At 40.7% G+C, this 23813-nt stretch overlaps 1 protein-coding gene across 1 annotated transcript in view; it reads right to left on the bottom strand.

Annotated features, from left to right (window-relative positions):
* LOC115568869 (complexin-2) overlaps positions 1 to 23813 on the bottom strand; it is a 60472-nt gene that overhangs the window by 17288 nt on the left and 19371 nt on the right. Inside the window, exon 2 of the mRNA XM_030396555.1 lies at positions 4467 to 4627. Coding sequence (XP_030252415.1) covers positions 4467 to 4497 — 31 coding nt within the window. The 5' untranslated portion in view covers positions 4498 to 4627. The remainder of the gene's footprint in view (positions 1 to 4466; positions 4628 to 23813) is intronic.

Genomic DNA, 23813 nt, shown 5'->3' with positions numbered 1-23813 from the left:
TCAAAGGTGCAGTTTTTTGTCAAGTCTCTGTTCCAGGTTGTCAAATACAGAAGCTTGGGTTGGTATTTGGCCTGAGACTCCAGGACAGTGTGTGACACAAAGTGCTATTTTATGACTTGTGAATGAGACTCAACAATCTGCTTATCTTTCTCTATAATTGTCTCAGTCACATACCAAATACTACAAGATATCTCAAACAAACAACACCAGTAAATTCTAGTTTATTTAGCGAAAGTTCCCATTTCCTCTTTAATTTAAATTACAGACCAGCAAAATTATTTTTAGCTAGGACAAAATCAAACTGGTCGGTCCACACAAGTCATGTCTATGCATGAGGAACACTGCAGGGTTGTTGATTGATTGATGTCCTGACACACCCACCTAAACCCAGCCCTCCCATTGGCCGGAGTACACTTCATCTCGAAAATGGCCTTGTGCCCCCCGGGACTAAAAACACAAGTGAAACCTCATCTGTGTGTGTGCATGTGTGTATTCATTGACGTCCAGCTGCGCCTCAATGAAATAAATGCCAGCCTGCTCCAGGAGAAAAGGTCACGGCACTAGACAGCACCACTACAGGAGGTAAATTACAACACTTGGATCTGGGATGGATAGAGAGAGGTTGGATGAAGAGGTGAACTGCTATACGGCCTACAAGATGCAGAGGAGGGGGCAGGGTGGAGGAGAAAGAGGGGAAGGAAAAGGTAGTTTGTTTGGCTGAAAATGAATGGAAGTGAATGAAGAATAAACAGATACTTGTGTGTTAAGAGAAGAAGAATGCAAACGACCTAATCTGCACGGCTCACAGCAGGAAGGACAAAAGGATAGATGAGAGGAGTGGGAATTGAATGGAGACATAGAGGAGAGTAAATTGCAAAAAGCCTGTGGGAGAGAATGGACGAGTGAATTGGAAAAGAAAGAAGGATCAAGCAATGGGGAGCAGGGAAATTGTTCCTTCGCAGGCCGACAGAGAGCTCAGAGGAAGGGAAAGATGAATGGATGGATGGGTGAAGACACGGATGGAGGAAGCGATGGAGCCTAATAATGTTCAGATTGAATGTGATACAAATTTCAGGTCCTTTATTTGTCTAAATTTAAAGGCTTACGTCCAGGTCAGAATTCAGATAGGGGTCTCTTGCAGGTTTGGACGTGAGATTTTTCAAATGTAATTTATTAGAAAATGTCTCCCTCTCTGTGGGCCATCATCGGCATCCATGTGCGATAGGGGTTGCAAGTGGATAAAAATGCCCCGCGGCAAAAGAGATACACCATAGCCAATGTGGATAGCAAGGTAGCGATCAACAAAGGATGAAATAAAGCAAAACTGTTGCTTCTTGGTTCAGGCTTGAGTCTCAAAGCTGAAAGGACCAGTTAGTTTTATTAATATTGAGTTTTAAAGATGCATGTACTAAACTAGTTTTAGTAATGTGCAGAACTCCGTGTTAATATAAGATAAGAGCAACGTCATTGTCCATCACAATATTTTGCGGTGGACATGCCAACTCAGTAGACGTTGGCCCAACCCTGCTTTGCTGCTCTTTATACTTCTTGAGCTGACTTTCTCCTTTGCTTCCATACTAAATACTTCGGCCACTAGAGGTCACCGCCTAACAACAAACGAGGAGGACAGGCTGAAAATGTAGTTTATCAGTTCAGGCCTGAGTCTTATTGTTGGTAGTACTAGTTAGTTTTATTCATACTGGGTTTATAAGTAATATAATAATATCAATAATAATGGACCTTTCAAAAGTTACTAGAACAGTAGCATTATTTTTTTCTTGCCCTTCCTAATTTCCTCCCATTGTTGTACATTCACAGTCCAATTGTGAAGACAGTTTTCACCTATTTTTACTGCACTGATAGCCCCTTTCCACCACCGATGAGCCAAATCCTGATTTCTAATCTTACATAGCATTTCAACCAAAACTAAATTTGTCCAGAACATGAAAAGTCTGTTCCCTGCTGGAACCAAAATTGAGCAGGTTTTCTTTGACTTCAAGTGCCAACCGAAGTGGGTGTGTCATATTTTCAAGGTGTTTGTGCATTGTAAACTCTCTATTGATGATGAATTATTGACATTAATGGTTCTGCTCAAAACTGGTTTGATCGTGGACTGGTTCCATTGATAGCTCTAAGGTTCCAAGAATATTGAATGGAACCGGTTCAAGAAGACCCAGAGGGTATCTAATCATGTCTGTTTGAGCCACTGTACTTTGATATGTGAATAAAGAAGCAGCACCCCCTAGTGGCTAGATAGTAACCTCAACCACAAATCCCTAAAATACAGGATGTAGATTCTTTGTAGAGATTTTAATGTGTTAAAAGAGGCATACAGTAAATTGAATTGAAAATAAAAGATCAGATCCAAAGGGACCAAAGGATAGTCAAAATCCAGGACCAATTAATCTGAATATAATTTGGCCCAACTTGGGTTTTTTTTTCACATTATAGTACCACAGTTCCAAAAGGAAAGTGATTGAGAAGTAATAATAGCATGCTGTCTTGAAGGAAAAGACGAAGAAATGAGGTAGGGTGGAAGGAGATTTAAGAGAGAGAGATTTAGGTGAGTAAAGAGAGCAAGGGAATAAAGCATGTAGGAATCGATGGAATAAAAACTGAGCAGAAGAAATGAGAAAGGGGAGATGTGAGAAGACCGAAGGGACGGGAGGAGACGAAATAAAAGAGTGATGGGGATGAGGGAGAGAGAGCAGGCTGAGCTATAGAGGAATAAATCTCATTTCATCAGGCTGGTGTTCACCGAGCTGATGAAGCTAGATGAGAGGGTTGATTTAAGGAGACAGTGACCTCTGGCCCCTGGGGGCCCCTCACTTACAAGAACATTCACATAGCCTTTTTAATGTTATGTTATCTTACTGAATGAGCAGGCACCTGGGGTGGAAATGAAAGCCAGGGGCAATGCTACAAACTTATAAGAAATACAATTGTGTTAAGTCACGACTGATACAATTTTTTTCCCTTCATTGCATTTTTTACCCAGTTTGAAAGAAAAGTTCTTCTTTCAGCTGCTCCCCATTAGGGATTTCCACAGCGGATCATCTGTTGGATGCCACTGGATGGCCTTCCTGACGTAACGCTTCTATTTCAGAAGGGTTGCATCAGGACAGGCATCTATCCTGCTGAACAAGCCAGTTGAGCCACAACCCACATACTGTACCTCTGCCGAGGCAGAAAGAGCTTTTAAATGAGGTATTTCTGCATCGAAATGATTTAATGAAAACATGACATTATAGATCTTGACTATAGACCATCCGGGATAGCCCTTAAAACCAGATGTCTCAAACATCTGTTTACAGTGAGTGTTGGAGTCCTAAATCAACATGTAAACTTTTGCTGTTCTTTGTTCTTTATTTTGCACTTAAAGTAAGGGGTTTGAAGTGCACCCAGCCCTATATCAGAACATTACAAAATCATTCACAAAATTTCTGAATCCACACGAAATTCTAATCACTTCTTTCCAGGCCCAGGGGTCATTCCACCAAATTAGATCTCAGTCTTAAATCTAGTTTTTGAGATATCTTGTCATCAGCAAATCTACTCCAGAGAGGTTTTGTGTTTGGGATCTGGACTTGTTTAGCACTTGGGGAGGCAAGCTCTGGTAAGGTATATGATCAAAAACCAAAGCTTTGACCCGATTGTGGGGAGGGATGAAAAATCAGAGGATCACAAAAAGTTATAACAATCCACGGGATATCTGGACCAAATTTCATCCATTCAAGTGTGGCTGAGACATGTTATCTAAAACCACAAATGTGACCAACATGGTGGTGCTGCAGGAAAAGTCAGAAGATCTTCAAGTCATCAGGAGTCTTTCCGTGCGGACCATCAATGTCTCCAAGAAATATGTTGCTGAAATGTTGATTTTTCAGGCTCAACTGCCAACACTTAACTTGACAAAAATTTCAAATGATCCCAGATGAAAATTTTACTGCTCAAAGCTTGCTCCCTTATGGCTATGGAGCCGTAAAGGAGATCAATGAGAGTTCTCATTTCAGTCTCGTTTTAGTCTTTTTTGGTCTCAAACATTTCTCAAAATTCCTTAGGAGCAATAGGTGAGACTTGAGACTTTACCGCTTAAACCTCGCTCCTTTCCAGCACTGGGGAGACATTCTGAAACTTCATTGAGAGCTTGATGAGATCTCCTTTGAAACTTGCAGGGAGCCCAAGTTGAGATTTTCTGCACCTGTTTCTCAGGAGAAACAATTGAGAAACAGGAGAAATCAGCCACAGCTTCACTTTGGTCTCACAGAGATCTCATAGTTGTCTAGGAAAAATGAATGAGACACTACTGAGATCTCTTTTCCATTTTTCATTTCCTCTGGGATGCTTCATATCTGCTGCTGATTTTTCCCAACAGAAGGACACAGCGTTCCTCGGCTCTCAGCCAACTTGTCAATAACTACATCTCGTTCTCACATCACAGGGCAACAGGAAACAGCTGTACTTACCACCTAAAGCTTGTTTCATTACAAAATCCATGATTCCTGCTGATTCGTATAGATGTTTGTCTCAAAACCAAAGAGAACTGAGCATGTAGCCACCAAGAGATCTCTGGGTGTCTTGATCCTTCTCGATTTCCCCTTCAGTCTTCAGTGACTCTCTTATGGACCTTGGAGAGAAGAAACGAGAAACGATTAAGAAGCAACCCGTGGAAAACCCATATTAAGACATATTCATGCAGATTAAGTAAGAACACTACACTTCCATCCCGATTATGTCAATAGAGACACTAAATGCAACAACGGATCTCCAATAAAGCTGGTATTGAGACAGCCGATCAACGTAATGTTAAAACAGCAGATAATCAGATCTTCTTAACACTCTCCAGCTCTGTGACAGGAATCCCATTCTGGGAAGCACTTCAATCAATACTGAGGCCATTTGCTCCAAATCACTCATCCGTCTGTAACTCAGTACCAACGGATCAGTCGTCTTCTATCAGTGACTGGTCATAAATATTTCACAGTAAATGAAACGATGTGGTTGTGTTCTGCTTAAATCCATCACTCTTATCTGACCACATCCAACATACATGCAGGAGGTTAAGGCAATCAGCTTATATCCAGACACAAAAAACACACACCTGTACTGTATGTAAAGGAAAAAACAACATATAATCACAGCTATTTTTTTCTCATTAAAATTAATGAAATTGTTTCAAACCACTGTCTCAGTTTCAGAAGCTACTGCGCTGTGAATGTCATTCTGTTGGCCCGAAGATAAAACACTGAATTTGAAATGTATCAGTGGTATGTAGAGTCTTCTAGCAACCTTTGAGAAATTAAATCTAATTTAAAAACCCATGGTATTCGAGGTCAGTGAGGTTGCCTGTCCGTCCTAAGCCATATTATCAACACCAACACAGACCACAAAAAAAATCAAATAATTTTTTTTTTAATGTTGTTTATCTGGTTATGTTGCATCCCATGTGAAAAGACCATCTTTCCAATGGTAAAATACTCCATCATTAAAAAGCTTGAAGAACTATTTCACCAAAGGAACAATGGTCTTTTTCTAACATTTGGACGAAGGCAGCATGGAGGGAAATTAACCACCGTTCACTTCCATTCATTTCGCTACCCATGTTTGTCATGATTCAAATAGGGTTAAAAACTGACAAAGACTTCCTTTATTGTCTCTGAATTTTAGGTTTGGGCTTTTCATACAGTTAGGGGAATTGCAGCTGCCTTCATCATTTTGCCGTGGTTGAGCCTCGCTGCTCATTGGCTCATGTTGAATATGATTGTCCCTGTTTTGTGTCCCTGTATATATTTGATAAACTGCTCTCCTGCGCCAGTGTCAACCGAGATGAAATCCTCCACATTTATTGCACCTGGCGAACCAGAACACCATTTCCATTTTGAAGCAGATCCCTCCTGCTCCCCTCGCCCAGCGCCCGGTGTCATTTCGCTACGCCAATATTTGCTGGAGCTGAATAGAGCCGGGATGAGATGGGATGGGACGGCAGATTGAGCTGCACAGCTTATTCTGGGAGGCGGCGGGGGAGACTAGGCCGAGCGGGACGACAATCCATTTGTAACTGTGACCGAGCGCTTCAGGGGGTGAAGAGCCTCATTTCCATACACACACACAAACACACACACACACACACACATACTCACAAGATTTCATTAACAGAAATGCAAATGTACTCAATACAAAAGAAAACTAAAATGCAAGGAGAGGAGAGTAAGCTGTGTCAGCATATGTTAATTGACACAAAGTGTTTGTGTGTATGCATATAAAAAATAGGTGTATATCTAAATGTGTGTGTCGGTATGAGTGCACACAGGTGCTCCTAATCTGTGTTTATGTACAGTATTGCATTTTAAAGATTAAATTATTAATGTTAATATTAACAAAGCCGTATACACACACTCAGGTCTGTTGAAGAGCCTTGGGTAAAACGTCTTTGCTGAAGCATCAATACTGTATGAAAGAATGAAGGGAATAACTTTAGAAATTGAATCATTAATAACAAAACAAGAACAGCAGAAAATGAACAGATGAAAGATGAAATATGTTGTACATGTCTGTCAATCCATTTAGACGTAACTGCAGCTTCTGCTGGGTGGGGAAATCTTTGCAGCCAGCAGTCAGCTGGTCGAACCTTAAAACTTCAAGAGTGAAGAGAACACAAATCATCCCATTTTTCTGCTGGGAAAAATTGGATGTTTGCCAATGAATTCGACAGATACATTACCAGAAGTTCTTTCATGTTGGTCAAAATGAGCAGATCAATGAATGGGCACATTAGCTTTCCTAACTTATTTTTCAGATTATTGGTTGTCTTAGTTTTTTAACGAATGTGATGTGCAAACAACATGTTTAAAGGCCCCAGATTGGACGCGAATATACATACGTCTCATTCCCAGGGAGTCGAATGAAGGGGAAAGACTGTGGCTTTTTTACCTTTTAAGTTGGAAAAAAAGAAGACAAAACTGAAAGAAATACAAAAAGAGGAGTGTGCTAATTAAACTCAACTTCTTTCTTGTCATCATGTGGCTTTTGATTTTGTTCTGTCTTACATCAATACATCACTGTACAGTAGAACGAAGGGAAGCATTTATTATACTGTGTGTGTGTGTGTGTGTGTGTGTGTGTGTGTGGCCTCTGGTCTTTGCGGTCTGGCAGCAGAGCATTTCTCTTATCATTACAGAAACAGACTCAAGGACACACTAATGGAATAAAGGAAAGATGCTGCTGTCAGACAAGGACATCCGGAAGAAAAGGACACACACACACATACTCGTGTATGGAGGGCATTCACTTTGTAACCTTGACATAAAAGTCATAATACGTAAAAATAAATGATCTTCAATCAGTGTGTCCCGGCAGTGATGCAGCCTCTATGGAGGCCCTCTGCTGCTGTAAATCTTCATTTTGTGTTTTCTGAAGTGACGTCTTTTATGTTTAGACAAAATAAAAAAGGTCACTCGTTTTTGCTGTTTTTTCCACCATCTGTTCACTTTGCTCTCACCCTGATTTCTACCTTTCTGCCTCACTTCTCTTTATCACTGGTTACTTTCTCTGTGTTATCTCTCGATCCTCTCTCTGTCACTAATTGCCTTGTTTGTCCTCTTCCTTTCTCATTTATTGCTCATTTCTCTGCCTCTTTGTTGCCTTTCCTCTCTCCAATTCCAACAATGTACACACCAAACATCCATCCACATCTGCATCTCTTTATGACTTCACTGATGCCTTTATTTCTGTTGCACACGCGCACCATAAACTACACACCCATGGATGCACAGACAATTAAAGATGTTATGGGGTAAATAAAGTTAAACTGTCAAATTGAATACACTGCCAGTGTTGACCCTAGTTTCCGGTCACATTTCCATTAGCCAGACGGACCTCCCAACACGTTCTCACTCCCAGCTGGTCAAATACGGCAGCTTGGTCCGTGGCCTTAAGTTTCAAACTTCAATGGTCGACCCACCCCTCTAAAGTGACATTTTAACCAGTTGACATCACAGATTTTGTTTACAAGGGAGACCTAACAAAGAAAGGTGACAACACAGAGATAGAACAGTAAATTAACAGAAAAAAAACACTAAAATAATCAGATAAAACACTCGTCCTCAATAACTGCCTGGACTCAAAGGATTTCCCTATAGCTTTAAAGCTGTTCAGTGGCATGGTATTCTAGTTCAGGCTGTAGATTGTTGCAGCAGGCGCCAACAACCTAAAAGCTTTCTTTACCAATTCAGTTTCGACTTTAGGAAAAGCAAATATCAATAAACAAAGACTGTGATTTATATATTTTTAGTTTTAAAGAGAAAATAAGTAAATAGGGAGTCTGAAGAATGACTGAGGAATCGTGCACCTAAAGTGACAGTTACCGCCAGATACGTACGTCACTCTTGATCACATTTTGGGACATGAACCCCCGGTCTCCAGGACCAAAGTCTGTGTATGACCTATCTAACCACCCTGAGGGGCACTTCAAGAAATGCTGTTACTATGAGTTACTTCAGTATCAAACTAAAAGTATAGGAGATGCAATTTAATTTTTTTCTGTTATGTTTTGTGTTTAACTCGGTGGGGGCCGGGGTGCACTACATTTTAAAGCATTAGCGGGTGCTGTTGCCCTGTAGGGAAACTGGAGAGAGGCAAGGCACAAAACCAGTCCTTTAAAATCAGTCAACAGGTTGTCAGAGGCAAAAGAGAAACTGTACATTGGCAATGCAAAGTGATTAATACAGGTGAACTGATTCACATAACACCTTTATCATTATTATTATTATTATTATTTATCTTTATGACTTTATTGCTATTTATTTATTGTATTAAGCACATTTTAAAAATGCAAAATACCAGTTACAAATTGGAAACTACTTCTGAACTAACATATGCACCGGAAACATATTTGAAATAACTTCAAGGGACTCGCAAGTCAGCAGCTCTTCTGTATTTCCTCCTCCACATCTCCTACGAGAAGAGTTCTTTAAGCTAACATAAAGCTGCTTATTGAATGAATTGTCAGTTTTTGATTCATAGTTCACTGTGAGCTACCAGGGACATTTCCGCTTTCTGCTGTGATACTTTCTGTTTTTTCGACAGCCTCATAAGAAGTGCGTGTGACATATTTAAATTGGTGCATTATAATAATCTCTCTGCTCTTTTTGTGTTTTTCCATCAGCCTCTACCTACAAACCTCTCCAACACGATAGAAGCAGGATGACACAATCTTAGAAAATCCCTCATCAGAGACAGACTGGAACAATTCATCACGGTGTTATCGTGTGGAACGGAGAAGCGTCACTCTACCTGCCTCCATTTACATCCTCATCAGAAACCAGAGGCCTGAGCGCTGCCTCATTATGTAAGAGCTTATCAGTGGGCGGTTAGCGTTGGACTGGAAGCTGAAGCAGCTCTCCAGCATACTGAACTTCTCCATTCTGGTGATAGTGGAGCGGCTTTAAAACCTTACATAACCCTCCCTTTCACACAGGGCCAAATATACCATACAATCACTGAAGACAGCACCCAAGGGCATCCCCACCACCTCCTCCACTCATCTACCATCCCCCAGCACCCAACCATTTTCTTTCCATCCTCCACCACCCTTTATTCTTCTTCTGGCCCCTTTTTTTTAATTTCATAATCCAGGCGCTGGCAGCGTTGCGTGACGTGGGATAATGTTATCAGGGCCGGGCAGGATGGCGCGCTGATCCTATCCAGTTAATTGGAAGTTGTTTCCGAGTTTCACGGCCGGAGAAGGAGATGGGAGCGGCTCAGGGAAGACGAACATGAGTCTGACGACGTAACATGTTTATGACAGGCGAAAGGAAATGTGTTGGCGGGAGAGAAAAATGGAAGGAATGAGCGCAAGGCTTTAAATGTGTGTGATTTCAGTTCAAAGATGACAGCTCCATTATAGGAGTTACAACCAGCATGGAGACACACACACACACACACACACACACACACACTGGATCCCTTTGTATTTATTTAAACAATGGAAAAAAAAAAACAAAAAAACATATTGCTGTCATGCAAAAGCTCATTGCTCCAGTTTTGCTGAATTTCATTTCAAGATATAAAGGAAAAGGCTGACCATTTTCAATATATCTTATTGTTAATTACTCAAAATAATTAATTACTCAAAATACTCAAAAGAGGTATACTGTATTTGTGTGAGACTATTGTCTATAGTGGATTATCAAATACAGTAAACAGCAACCAATTTCTTCACCTGTGGAAAAGTACCCCAGACTCCCTTTGAAAATCGGCCGATTTTCAGAGTTATTGAGTATAAAAAATGTATGAACTTTGATAAATGCCGTCTGTGACAAATTCGTAATACTTTGGGCCTTCTTATGAATTTGGCTATATTTTAAGTTGTAAGATATTTATTTCATTGTGTAAAAGAATGCAATTGTCTCTGCGTGTTGGCTGCTACTGTTAGGCGGATGGTTGAAAAAACACATTTCTGACAGACTAAAGGCTCATTTATGCTCCCTTTTCATACAAAAGTCGATATGTCTCGCAAGGACCTCCACTTTTCCTCCGACACTATCCAATCACCTCCCAGATGTTTTGTGGCACCTGTTTGTGTATGTGCCGGGGCAAAATAAGATCATTCAGATATGTTAAACTTCTCACCAACTCACATAACCTCTCCTCAAAAACGTATTGGTGATTTTAAAACTTCTTCATCTTGTCCTGTGGTCGTGGCTTGAATCAGCTACCCTGCTACCAGAGGTACTGCTCCACTGGTCCATCTTAAAAAGCTCTTAGAAAAACATGCAGAAATAGGGACAAAATCAACACAGAAGGCTCCCTCCATATCTAGCTTTGAGCATAATGGGCCTTTAGCTGTAAATCTGTAATAATAATATTACTAATAATAATAATATTTTGTTCTCTAGGAATCTAAAACTGCCCAGTGTATATCAAAAGATGATCAGGTTCGACAGGGTTGGACAGCAAAATGTACACTGTATTTCCTTTATGCGACACAAGAACTATTTGCCATGCTGGAGTATTGAGGATGAAAAGCTACTCTGTAGTTTGGCGGCAGGGTGGACAGACTGTCTGGGATGGGTGTTGTCTTTTAGTATGAAGATGTCCTCTTCAACTTAACAAACTGTTTCATGAGCTCATAACTGCAGACGTCATTAACCATAAAGATTTAATCCGTCATGTCCCAAACCCCTCAAAGTGTTTGTTCATGTTGCATTAACAGCCGTGGTGGTTGCATCAGTGCCACATACTCACTGCATTAGTGGTGTAATGCAATGTTCTCATAATTGTTTAACAACCACCCACAGTGTTCAGCAATGATCTGACACAAATTACAGTCAACATGTTAGTCTGAGTTCTCCAGACTGACATAAAGATTTTACCTCCATGTAGGACAGCCCCTCAGAAACCTGGTCCAGGATTTGGTTCCTGCCCCCCGACAGAGATCATCATGAATGTTTGCAAACAGAAACCCAATCTAACGAGCTCTTCGAGGGAGGATTCATGGAGAATAAGTAAGACAAAAAAAATCACAGGTCTAACCCTGCTGTCCCCTATAACCAGTTTCAAGGACAGATGTTTAAAAGCCAAAAGTTATTTATAGTGGTCTCACACACACACACACACACACACACACACACACACACACCGGCCCTCAGCTAGCCTTTCAACCTGTGTTTGATGAGTTGAGCCTAGGGACACTCGACTGGACCTGAATGGGAAAATCAATAGGGAGATCTGGATGAATGGGCTGAGATGGATCCCTGACAGGAGCTGCTCTCACACAAGGTTAACACGACTCCACCAGGACGCTGTGTCTTCATCTGTCAGCAGACACTCTTCTGTGGTTCACAGGATTATACAGGACTACACACATTACAAGATCCTTGCCCAACTAATGACTAGATGCTGAATGAACAACAAAGGCAACCAATCAGAGGTAGAAAGCACAACAAAAAGTGTGAGAAATAAAAAATAAAAAACATCTAAAGAACAGAGAACTAAAGACATGTCCAGCCTACAAATGAGTACGTTAGTGATTTAACTGAAGTATGAACAGCTGTTCAGACTCATATTCAGGACCCGAAGCAGAAATAGAACCGCGCCTGAAGATATGACGTAATATGTAATCTGTCATTATGTCAAACTCGCAGAAAATGTGAGCTATAATAAACCATGTTAAGTATTATTAAAATATAAAATATGCAAGTTAGAATTAGTTTCATCAGTGTAACCTAATTTCACATCCGAGGCGGTTTGGTCACTTTTAAAGAAGAAAGATTAAATGTAGTCATGTATCCCTCCTCTGCCTTGCAGTCTGTGCTGAGGGAATAATTTATCACCACGAAGTCACATGAATAAATAATGAGGGTTGGGCGGTGAAGTCGCCGCCTGGCAGGTCTGAGGGCGAGGGCGACACCGTTAGCATTTCATCATTAATTCATGTCTCAACGTCTCGAGAAATGTGATTTCTGCCTTTTTGCAACATTTTGTGCCTTGGACAGCGTTCAGAAAACAGAAGTTGATGAACAAAGTGAAAAATGTTTGTCCACCTTGTTTGCTGTGAGAGTAAGAGTTTACTGACCCGGAGAAAGAAAAAAAAAAGTAACGATGACGGAGTTCTGCTGGACTTCATCTGCTTTACACTGTACAAGATAAGAACAAAATAAATGTCACAGCTTGTTCACTTGTCCAATTTTTTTTTTTTTTACAGATTTTGATTTAAAAGTAGTTTTCATGGGGATACATATCTAATCACATACATCTCAGTCAAATTACTCCCACTGTATGACTGGCTGGTTTTGTAGAGGAATTGTTACTTATATACACTGAAATAAAGTCAAATGTTTAAAGTCTTCTTTAAAAAGATGTGTTGTATAAGATGTGGTGTATTTTACAACAACAGCTTGACTTTATCCAACTGGCTTCTTGCAGGTTTGGGTTAGACAAGTTCAAATAAGTGTCTCTGGACAGATAAGAACAGACTGGGAAAAATCCTGCTTTTCATTTCGATGATCGAAATTAAAATCTTATTTAATACAGGTTTGAGTTAAAATCGGGACACCTCTAATGTCAATGTAATCTTATCTTGTCTATATGGTCATGCTTTTACATGGCCGCAGTATTAAGCATGCATTCAGGCTGTCTCCAGATCAGCAACACCCTCAGTCGGTCGCTCTTCCTTCAGTACAAAACTATACAAGCAGAGCACATACGGCTAACAGCTGAGCAGCCTTGTCTTCACAGCAGCGATCAGATCAGGATTGTTTCTGTGGTTTTCGCTGTCTCTTAATAAGCCTTTAATGATAAAGTAATGTGCTATGAATCCCAGCTGAGAAGACAACAGCTGTCTTAGTGAAAGTTGAGGAGATTTAGTCAATGATAGCGTCGATTATCCAGCATAGACAGTTCAGTTTGAAGACATTTGTATATGGTTGTTAACAACAACAGCGAACACAGTATTGGAGTACTGAAACTATTTCAAATATTCAATATTGATGTACCAACATTTTGATACTTTTGACAGCAGTTAAGCTCAAGGTAGTTCAGTAAAAGAGAGAAACTTGGATTCAGACAGTGTATGGTTGTATTTTCCTGTGCCATAAGGAATAAAGGTTTTAAACATATTACCTGGGTTGAGTCTTGAGTCTCTTGATTTTATTTGTATCACTTCACTTGAAAATGCCGCGATTAATTTCCACAGTAAAGGCAGGAAATAAAAGCCTCTCTATAGTCATAATGTCAAAGCACGAAACTGTCATGAAACATGAAATGCCTTGAATGTAGCGTAGGGTTGGACTGGAAACTCTCTCTGGCGTGTAATAACGCCTGAGACGAGATCGCCAACATGTCAGTCGACATTAAATCTTAACGGACCACCTCAGCCTCTGTCCTGTTGCCACCCAGTCAATAATAATAATGATGATGACGTAAATCTACCAGGTGTGAAGAAGAATTTCCCCTTTGGCTGCAGGTTTGATTATTGACCTGTCTCTGCAGCATTGTACTGCAGGGCGAATGTTGATTCACTGTTGTATTCCTCTCTGCATCTGTTTCCATCCCTCTTCCTCCGCTTTGTTTCACGCTGACAACATCTTCTTCCTCTTCTATTGTTTTACTCTCACAATGTCCTTTCAGTCAATCATCCTTCTCTTTCCTTCAGCTTTGTTTCCTATAGAAAAAAACATTCTCTCGTTTTTGCTAGAATGAGGTTGAAATGACTTGTATTTAGAAAAGAATACTTTCAGGACTCAATAACGAACAAAGTGAAGTTGATTTGATGGCAGATGATGATTCTGGAGGAGGTAGGGTGAATCATACAAAGGGAGAACATGAGGCAGGTTTTCTGTTTGCAGCTGAAGCTGACTGGAAGCAGCGTGTTGGATATTATGTAATTAATGGAGCAATTAGCTGCTACAGTACAGCGCGCTCGCTCAGCCATCTGTTCAGATGACAAACAACGAAATCGATACGGCGCCGAGTCCCCGACACACAGCCGCTGTTCTGCCTGTCAACCATTAAACAAACCATTCAGAGTCAATCTGAGGAGGTCCAGGAAAATAACCGAGCGGTTCATTTACACAAGCCAAACCTTTTTTTGGTTTTTATCAGGTGTTTTCTCCTGATCGCTTTCATTTGATCCTGTGTGCTGATTGTTGGATTATAACCGTTTTAGTTTAACAAGTTTAATCTGGCTGTTAAAGTCAAGTTAAGGCTCATGTCGGCGTAAACAGAATCTGATGAACAGAGCTGACTATTTGTCTTATAAAATACCGGGACTTTAATCTGATTTTCCTGGTCAGACTCTGAGCTGCAAAAAGGTCACAGACTGTAGTTAAGTGCTGATTTAATAAGTAAACAGGTCTGCAGCATATTTTTAGGGCAGAGCACCTCATGTAACATTTAAAATTGCAACTAACAGAAGTGAATGTCTTATTTCCTGGCAGCAACGCTGTTTCTGTTCGACAAAAACACGACAAACTTACCGACAAATCATCCAGAGTTAATAGAAATGGAATCACTTCATGTGAACCTGATTAAGGTCATTGCTGGACTGAGCAAAATGCATAAATATTTCAATTTCCGTCACATTATTGGAGGCTGTCTTAGTGTGTCATTTAGTGAGATTTATCTGTATCTGCTCCTGTATAGCTAGGAAAAGAGAAATCTCGAAGCATGTGAAAAACATCTCAAGTTATTTGTTCAAATGCTAAAAAGGACATGTTCACATGTACTTCATAGGTGACAGCTTGTGGCTGTGTTCAAGGAATCTGTCTGCTTCCACTGAAGCAATATGCTGCGTGACATTCTTAGACGGACTTTAAAGCTCCCGTGACTTACAGTAGCTCCTTTAGTGATATTCTCTACGTCACAGTTACCGTATTTTCCGGAATATAAGTCGCACTTTTTTTCATAGTTTGGCTGGTCCTGCGACTTATAGTCAGGTGCGACTTATAAAATATATATAATTCAACATTTTTTTTAAATGTGAATTCATACTGACTGACATGAACCACGGAGTAAACATTACCGTCGACAGCCACGAGAGGAGAGGGCGCTCTAGGCTTGTGACAACTATATGCTGCTGCTCCTGTATCACTGAAAAAATTAATTGAAACATTAACTTAACACCAACACCAACAAAATGCCCCTAAAAAGAAAATCCTATTCTGCAGATTACTGCGCTTCATCTTCCTCGGGAGCTGGCGGAGTTGTTCAGAAGCGACACCGCGGATGAAGAATTCAATGGATTCAGTGATGTGGACAGAGATCGAGAGCTTGGTGAACTTGCTTACTGGTAACTTGCTCGTTGGACTCGCTTGTTATGTTAATTTAGCCTATTCAGCCTCCCAGGTATGTTCTTTATGCGATTGTGTAGCTGGATAACTGTTAATGTGTACTGGACACCTATTAAGCCTGTTGTTCCGTGTGTTACAGAACCCCCCCAAAAAACTCTGATATGATCTGGAAAAGAGGGCAGCATCGTCATAACAAAGACAAAACAGGTAACTTCCAAGACTTGTATAACCCTGTCTCTGAGTATTACAAACTGTTGTGCAGTGACCCATTACTGAAACTGGACTTCCTGGATCATATTTCATGTCTCACTATTTGTACTTGAGGCAACTCAACCCGACAAACAGCCGCCCAACACGGCTGTTTTCTGTATGAATGCCCTCACATACTACACAACCTCCGAGGCATGATGGCTGGGCAAACACAGCCGCCGCTTCGACACTGGAGACGGCAGTTTACACTGGTTTAATGTAACTTTGAACATAATCGTTCTTAACTTAAATTGTTTCTGTTACACTGCGATCATTTGACAAGGAGGAGGAGCCACGATGGCACCATGGAGCCAGCATGATAGGAAGATGATGTGGTTGACATTTTTGTAGTGTAATGTGGAGGACGGCGCCTGTAGTCATCAATCAGGGTATAATCTCTTCAGCATTCAGCAGCAATATAAATCAGATGTTTCCATGATATACAATCAGTGTTATCAGCTTCAAATTCATCATGCTTTAAACACAATTCTTAATGATGTCGGTACTTTGCACCACGTGTATGTTTCATGTTATAATGGTAGCAGCAAAGTAAAACCATCAATCTAAACAACAGGTTTTGGTCTCAAAATGTAAAAGTCAGCTGTCTTTTTCCTTTGTACAAAGAAACCACAGCTGGCAGGAACACGCTGAAGCACATTCTTCCTCGAAAGGCAGTTTTGGAAAATATAAGAATATCGCTGACTGAAGTTAAGATGACGGAGCTCATACAGAGAGAGTAAAACAAACACCAACACTCCATCCCAAAATGACTGACGTGGTGTTTGGAGTGTGATTTGCATGAAACATGTAAAAGCAAAAGAGACGAACAAACAATAAAAAACAAACAGACGTGGAGCGAACAAAAACAAGGCAGAGAAAAGGCGACCGGTGATGAAGTGGAATCAAACAGCTGCTGACATTTTGAGAATGAACTCATTCAGCCCGAAGACAAAAGAATCAAAAAGACAAAAGATCCTCTGACGCCGTCGACACGTTCACCTCTGACAAGACGAACGCAGATGCCGCTCGTTTGTTGACGTTTAATTTATCTGCTGATATTTCACTACTCGCATCAATCCAGAATGTCATTCATCCATCTCTCCATCCATCAGTCTGCTCATCCATGTGTTCACTCGCAGATCACTGGTGATTTATTTTGCCCTTTTCTGCACACTTCATCCACCACTCCATCAACTTTATGAATCCATCCATCCTTCCAGTGGTGGAGGAAGTTTTCAGACCCTTTACTTAAGTAAAACTACTAATACCACACTGTAAAAATACTCCTATAGAGGTAGGAGTGCTGCTTTAAAAATGTTAAATGTAAAAATGTTACTTCAGTAAAAATAAGTACAAGTACAATTAGGAAAATTGACTTGAAGTATTAAAATGACGATCTATCCATCAACCCACGTTTCCTCCCATTTAGTTTCCCTCTCCATTCATTAATTCTTCATTCATTAGGTCTCTCCATCATTTATCCACTTCTCCTCGTCCATCCATCTATGTTTGCCTCTGATGTGTTGGCCAGTTCTCCACCTACTCCTTCATCTTCAAAACCCTGCCAATGAATCAGCCCATTCACTTTAACTACTATTTGTTGTAAATCAGTGCTGAGTTTATGCTATTTTAAGCTATCAGTCATTGCTGGCTCAACATAGTTTTGGCATCAGTTATTTACACAGTGTGTTTGAATCTGTCCGTGAGGATGCATTCGCTCTGTAGAAACGCTTCAACAGATTTTCAATTAAAGCTACAGTTGATCACTTATTCTAGGATTATTTCTGTCATATTAGTAGAAATCTCATACTGACAGCAATCAAGCAATAAAATGCTAATAAAAGACTAAATTAAATCCTGTAGCAGGCCTGTAATAAGCCCATCCAGTTGTTTGATTCGGCCTGACTCCGAGTCTTCTGCAGGACGAAGCAGATGTACTGCTAAAGCTATTAGCGAGTTGTGACACTAGAATGGCAGAGAAAAAGCAAAATTTCCTACTACTAACATGTTAGCGTGACAGCGGTGGGTACTTACTAGAGATGCACCGATCAGGATTTTTGGGGCCGATCACCGATCACCAAAAGCAGTATCTGCCGATCCCGATATTGCCGATCACCGATCACAGCGTCAAATCCATAAATTCTTCTATATTGTTGTCTTGTGTAACTTTCATATATTTAATTAATGATTCTTCTTACACAACATTGACATTGTATTATTAAGTATAAAATGAGGAGATGAGAAAGTATCATGAATTGACCACCGTTTTATTGCAGGCTGAGGCAATGTGCAATATTTCACACTCTAGAGACTCTCTTAGAGACAACTTGGACTCAGCTTACATAGAGTAACTGTAGATTACTAGTGGGAATGCATGCAGTCAGGGTGGGAATTTCATCATTTTAGGGGCAAGTCCATTTGGCCTTCACTTTTTTTTTAGGGGCACCAAGGCCACACGACAGGGCACAAAGGCCACTGAGTAAAATGTGTTGATTTACCTTTCAGACTGATACCATAACATCCTAATTCATAATAAGACATGGATTGTGTATTAAAACATTTTTTAATACCAAAATCAAGTTTAAGTTACATTAGAAAGTCGTTTAGGGTTAGGGAGAGGTGAGTTTTGTGACACCACACTGAATATTAGTGTTATTAAATATTTCTCCCCATAGAAATTCCCCAAAATTATGGCAAAGCACATTTTTTCCAAACTAAAAAATTGTAGAATAACCAGCAGGAGACCACTGATGTGTGGAGTGATTTTGGTGGCACTACACTCTGAATAATAGTGAAGTTATTGAATTTTTTTTGTAGTTTCTCTTTTCGGTGTCGCACTTTGTAGACGGTCCCTGCGCCCTCGTCTCACAGACGGCTGACCATACAGACCAGAGTTAATGTCCAGACCGCTGGTTTTGATTATCAATACGGTTGTAGCTCGTTGTCTTCCTTACTACGGTAGGAAAGACCCGTCGTTTGTGTTTTAACAAGGTTTCACTTATGAGTTGTTGATCCGGGAAGTTCGAATCTGTGAATATATTTCCAACTTTACCGGACTGAATCCTACCACATAAGTCAGTTACGTATCATATCAAAACCGTAAGTTTCATTCTTCTGCTTTGAGACGCTGCTGCTGTTTGAGAGGCTTTCACGTGAGATCATCGTGATGATGAGACTCCACCTGCGCGAACCGCGGACTCACTGAAGTTACTGTGAGTGACTACTGTGCACTCAGGTGGCTGTAATTCAAGGCAAGCTCGCTACACTGACCGGGCCAGGGGCACAGAGGCCACTGTGGCCGGTACGATGAGGTTTTTTTTCCACGCTGCATCAAGGCCAAAGTGGGGGTCAAAAATTCCCACCCTGCATGCAGTCAGTGCACTGTCTCTACATTGAAACATCATCTAATCGGCCTGATGTGATCTATTTTGAGAACTCCGATCAAAACCGATAGGGGCATTATCGGCCGATTGTGATCGGTTGCAGATCGATCGGTGCATCTCTAGTACTTACAAAAGCCATGCTGGCTGTTTAAAAACTGATGACACTTGTTATTTTCATTCAACAGTCATCCAAAAAAATTACAGGTTTGTCTTTGCTTCCTTCGGTGTAAAATCACAGATCCATTATAATAACTCGGAATTAAATCTCTGAATCACTAAGAATTTGGAGTGATGTAATAAATGATTTATTGGAAGATAGTAAATCCAGAGAAAACAGCAACAAAAGCAGAATCTGTTGTCAATGAAAATCACATCACTGATATACGGAAACGGAGCAAATGATGCCACACAACGATACTCCATTGACTCTGGCTACTTTTCCGGCATTATGTATGTGGCTCCATACCTCCCCCCTCCTCCTCCCCTCAGGCTGTGGAGGATGGAGGGGGAGGAAGAAGGCTATATATCACCAACGAGGCATCCGTCCATTTGTCTTGCGGTTGGGTGGCTGAAGAGAAAGAGGAAAAGAATGAAAAGAAGGGAGGGGGTGGATATAAAGAGGGAGAGAGGAAGGATAACGAAGAGAAATGAGGACAGAGGAAGGGAGCGGGAAGGGGGGAAGGTAGGAAGAAAGGATGGAGGGGGAGAGGAGGAAGATGATTGGGCTGAGAAAGATGAAGGGCAAAAACACTGAGGGCTGCAGTGAATGTAGAGAGGAGAAGATGTTGAAGAAAGGGGACGAAGGTGTTGGAGAAAAAGGGAAGCAGTGAGCAAATGGGTGACAAAAGTAGGTGAGGGAAACATAAGGAGACAATGACAGATTGATTGAGAGAGAGTGACAAAGGAAGGAAAAGGAGGACTGAGGGAGGCTTCAGGTGGACGACACAAAGGAGATGATGAAGGTGGAAAAGAGACAAAGTTGAGAGGAAAAATAAGGGCGACTGAGGGGGAGAAAGGGTGGCGAATAAAGGAAGTGGAATGGGTCAGCAGCAGAGGGTGACACAAGTAAAAAGAGAGAAGAATGAGCATCATGCCAAGACATGCTCTGCTGCGATTGAAGAAAAATCGGCTAAACCTGAATAACAAATGTGGTGTAACACTGACACATTCTTTTCAAATTTGGAGAAAGGTAAGTGATGTCACGCCATATGTCACATCATACAAGTGACAATATTTACACTTGTTACCTTACTTTCATACCATAACTTAAAAAATAACCACTCTTGAATCAGACCTTACTTGCTCTTTCTATTGCACTTGACATAACCCCTCTACCACTGACTACATCGTCAAAACGTACCATCACGGACCAGCCTGCGGTGGAGATGGATCTTTTCAAAATTTGGATGAACTAACCCTTTAATTAACCGACTGTAGTTTGTAATTCTGCCGTGGAGCACATATATCTCTCTGACAGAGTCGACACGAGGGATGTCGGACCACGTGGCAAACAGCCGATGTGTTTTTCCTGCTACACTCTGGAGACTCGTTCGAGGGCATTTTGACAGTTCGACGGTGCCGCAGGTGCTCGTTCTAGCTGTAGCCACAAGTCACCTGCTAACAGCTGCAAAAAGCACCTCCACCCCTCTGGTCAGCGTGTAAAAAAAAAAAAACCTGAGGCCAAACATCTGTTCTCAGCTGCACAGATTGCCTCTGGAGGATGGTGGAGTTCAGGCTGTAATGCTCAACGAATGGAAAACTGATTTATATGTCACAGCTGAAGTATTAGTAAAGGTGGCGCTCTGAAAGCTACTCCTGTCAATATCACATGTTAACATGGACTCAGGAGACTGTAATCTCAAACATGCAGCTCTGCTGAGCATGTCGGCCTCCTTTGGCTCATAGTTTTGGTTTGAACGAATGTCTATTAATTCAGCTTCAGTATCATCAAACAGAGAACAGTGAAGGTACGAATCTTCAGTAAGTGAAGACATGTGACATTTACCTTTACTGCCTCTTCTCTGAACAAAATGTAAGTTCTGTGATTGTTTGTGCTATCGTTCCTAACGATAAAGTCTGCACAAGGATGAAAGCACAGGACTTTCATCTGGGAGATCGCTATTTGTGCCCCATGTCAAACCAGAAGTCAACTGTAAGTTACTTTGATTTACTAACGTACTTAAGTAAATACAAAATAAAAGCAGAACAGAAGGCTCTGTCCTTATCCCCATGCATATCTGACGTCAGGCATAAATGAGTCTTTCAGCTGATAAACTGACAGAGGCTAATTCAAAAATACCTTAAACATTTCCTTAGACCAAGTTGTCACATATTCACATGTTATTCTTTTTGCCGGAGAAAATCTGGTTTAAATTAAAATGTATATATATATCTGAATATAAGATCTACAGCAGTGAAGAGAACAAGGTGAGCAGGACAATAAAATTCAGATAAAGCAAACACAGATGCAGTATACAGAACTGGGCACAGGAGACGAAGAGTCAGTTGTGGAGGTTGGACTGCTTGAGGACAAAAAACCAACTATGAACTCTTATTCTGCCAATTTCCACCTCTGAGAATCAGTTTTGTTCTTTATATAAATGTTAAGAGTCACAGTGCCAGATTTTTCGCAACATGGAAATGAAAATTGTGTTTTTTTCACAATAAAATACAAATCAACTCTAACCTTTACACCGTGTACAGTGTTTTGGATAAACGTGTCCACCGACTGAAGGAGAAACAAGACGAAACACTGAATTAGTAATGCCAAGCTGTGTAGCTCAGTGTTTGCATCTGACAGAAGTCCACAGAGACACAAACGCTACATAATGCATTGAGAGCTGAGTGGTTTGTCCTCAGCTGGGCTAAAACTTCATGGAGTCACAACCGACATGTTGGGCTCCTGCAGCACCGACGAGGTCAGGTCACCTTCAGTCCACACAGGTCAGACATGATGAATATTAAGATGACTCTAATCCATCCACCATCTATACGTCATACACGTTGATATTTTGCTTCTGTTTTGTTGGTCAGTTATTCACCTAATCATTTCATCTATCATCCACTCCTCCTTTTCATTCGTTCGCAGCTGTTTTGTTAGCGAACTTAATCATCCGATCCCTCCATCTATCATCTACTGTTCGGCACACGTATCTATCGACCAGCTCATCAATCTAGTTCACGGTTTTTCAGCACATTTCTCCAACCAACACTAGTTATATTCATCAATCATCTATCACTTTACATGCCTACCTAACCCTTTATCGGACTATCTATGAGAACCTAGTCCGTGAACATCTGACCCAAATTGGTCAGTAATCCGTAGAATGGCTGTCAAGATATTTACTCTGAATCACAATTGGCTCTCGAAAGTTAGATCGTCACCAAAGTCAGGGGTACCAACGTACTAGACTAATCCACAATGAGAGAGACTCACATCATGTCCTAAAGCCTGAACGTAACTAAGCATTTACCCACTTCCTTTTCCCTCGTCTTGAAGTCAGTGGGTTTTTTGAATGGTCTGTGCCTAACAAAGCTTTAGAGAGTGTCCTGTTCTGTTCTAATACATAAATAACATAACATTAATGCCCTACCTTTGAATTTTAGTGTGTTTGCGTGCCTTTAAAAAGGTGATTGCTAGCAAGTGTCTGAATTAAACTACTTAGGATGTCTGGGAAATTAAACATGATCACGTCGAACACGGACTCAACTACTCACTATTTCGTCTTTACAGGCAGACTTTAGTTCTTTTTCAGCTTGTAGTTAATCAATCTGCTGTAAAGTCTGTAAAGTTGAGTGTAGTTGGAATTGTATACATTGTTACATCTAAGTCATGTGACTGCATGTTCTAATAATTACAGTCAAGCTTCAAAAATCAAGTGGTGGTGTTCATCTGTGAAGATTATCTTGCTGAACAAAACGTGTAAATCTCATAAACTCAATTAAACTTGTGCTGACCTAGGTTACCAGGTTAACCTACAAAAACACATCAGCCCCCGCAGCAGTCTGTTAACACCCGTGGAGCCATACAGTTAGCATCGCACAAAAACTATTCAACACATGTCCTGAGATAATTTGTAATGTTCAGGAAAACTGCAAAATAAAAGACATTAAAAGCAAGGATGAATGCAAAATCATTTTCAAATCCATTGGTTTGTTCCTACTTAATAAATGTTTTTCCTGACACTGGATGCAAGAAGGTACTTTAATTTTCATACGCAACAAATTCCTGACGTATCACTTGTGTGGTTGTCAGTTTTACATAAGAATAAGTGTTGCTACTTCCTTTGTATATTCATCTTTGATTTTTCAGTTGATTCCAACTGCAACAAACAAAACTCTGCAATAAAACCCTGTGAGTAAAAAAACAGAACAGATTAAGGCAGCGGTCCAA

Source organism: Sparus aurata, chromosome 18 (genome assembly GCF_900880675.1).
Source record: "Sparus aurata chromosome 18, fSpaAur1.1, whole genome shotgun sequence".
Classification (NCBI taxonomy): Eukaryota; Metazoa; Chordata; class Actinopteri; order Spariformes; family Sparidae; genus Sparus; species Sparus aurata.
This window is presented reverse-complemented; position numbering and strand designations above follow the sequence as displayed.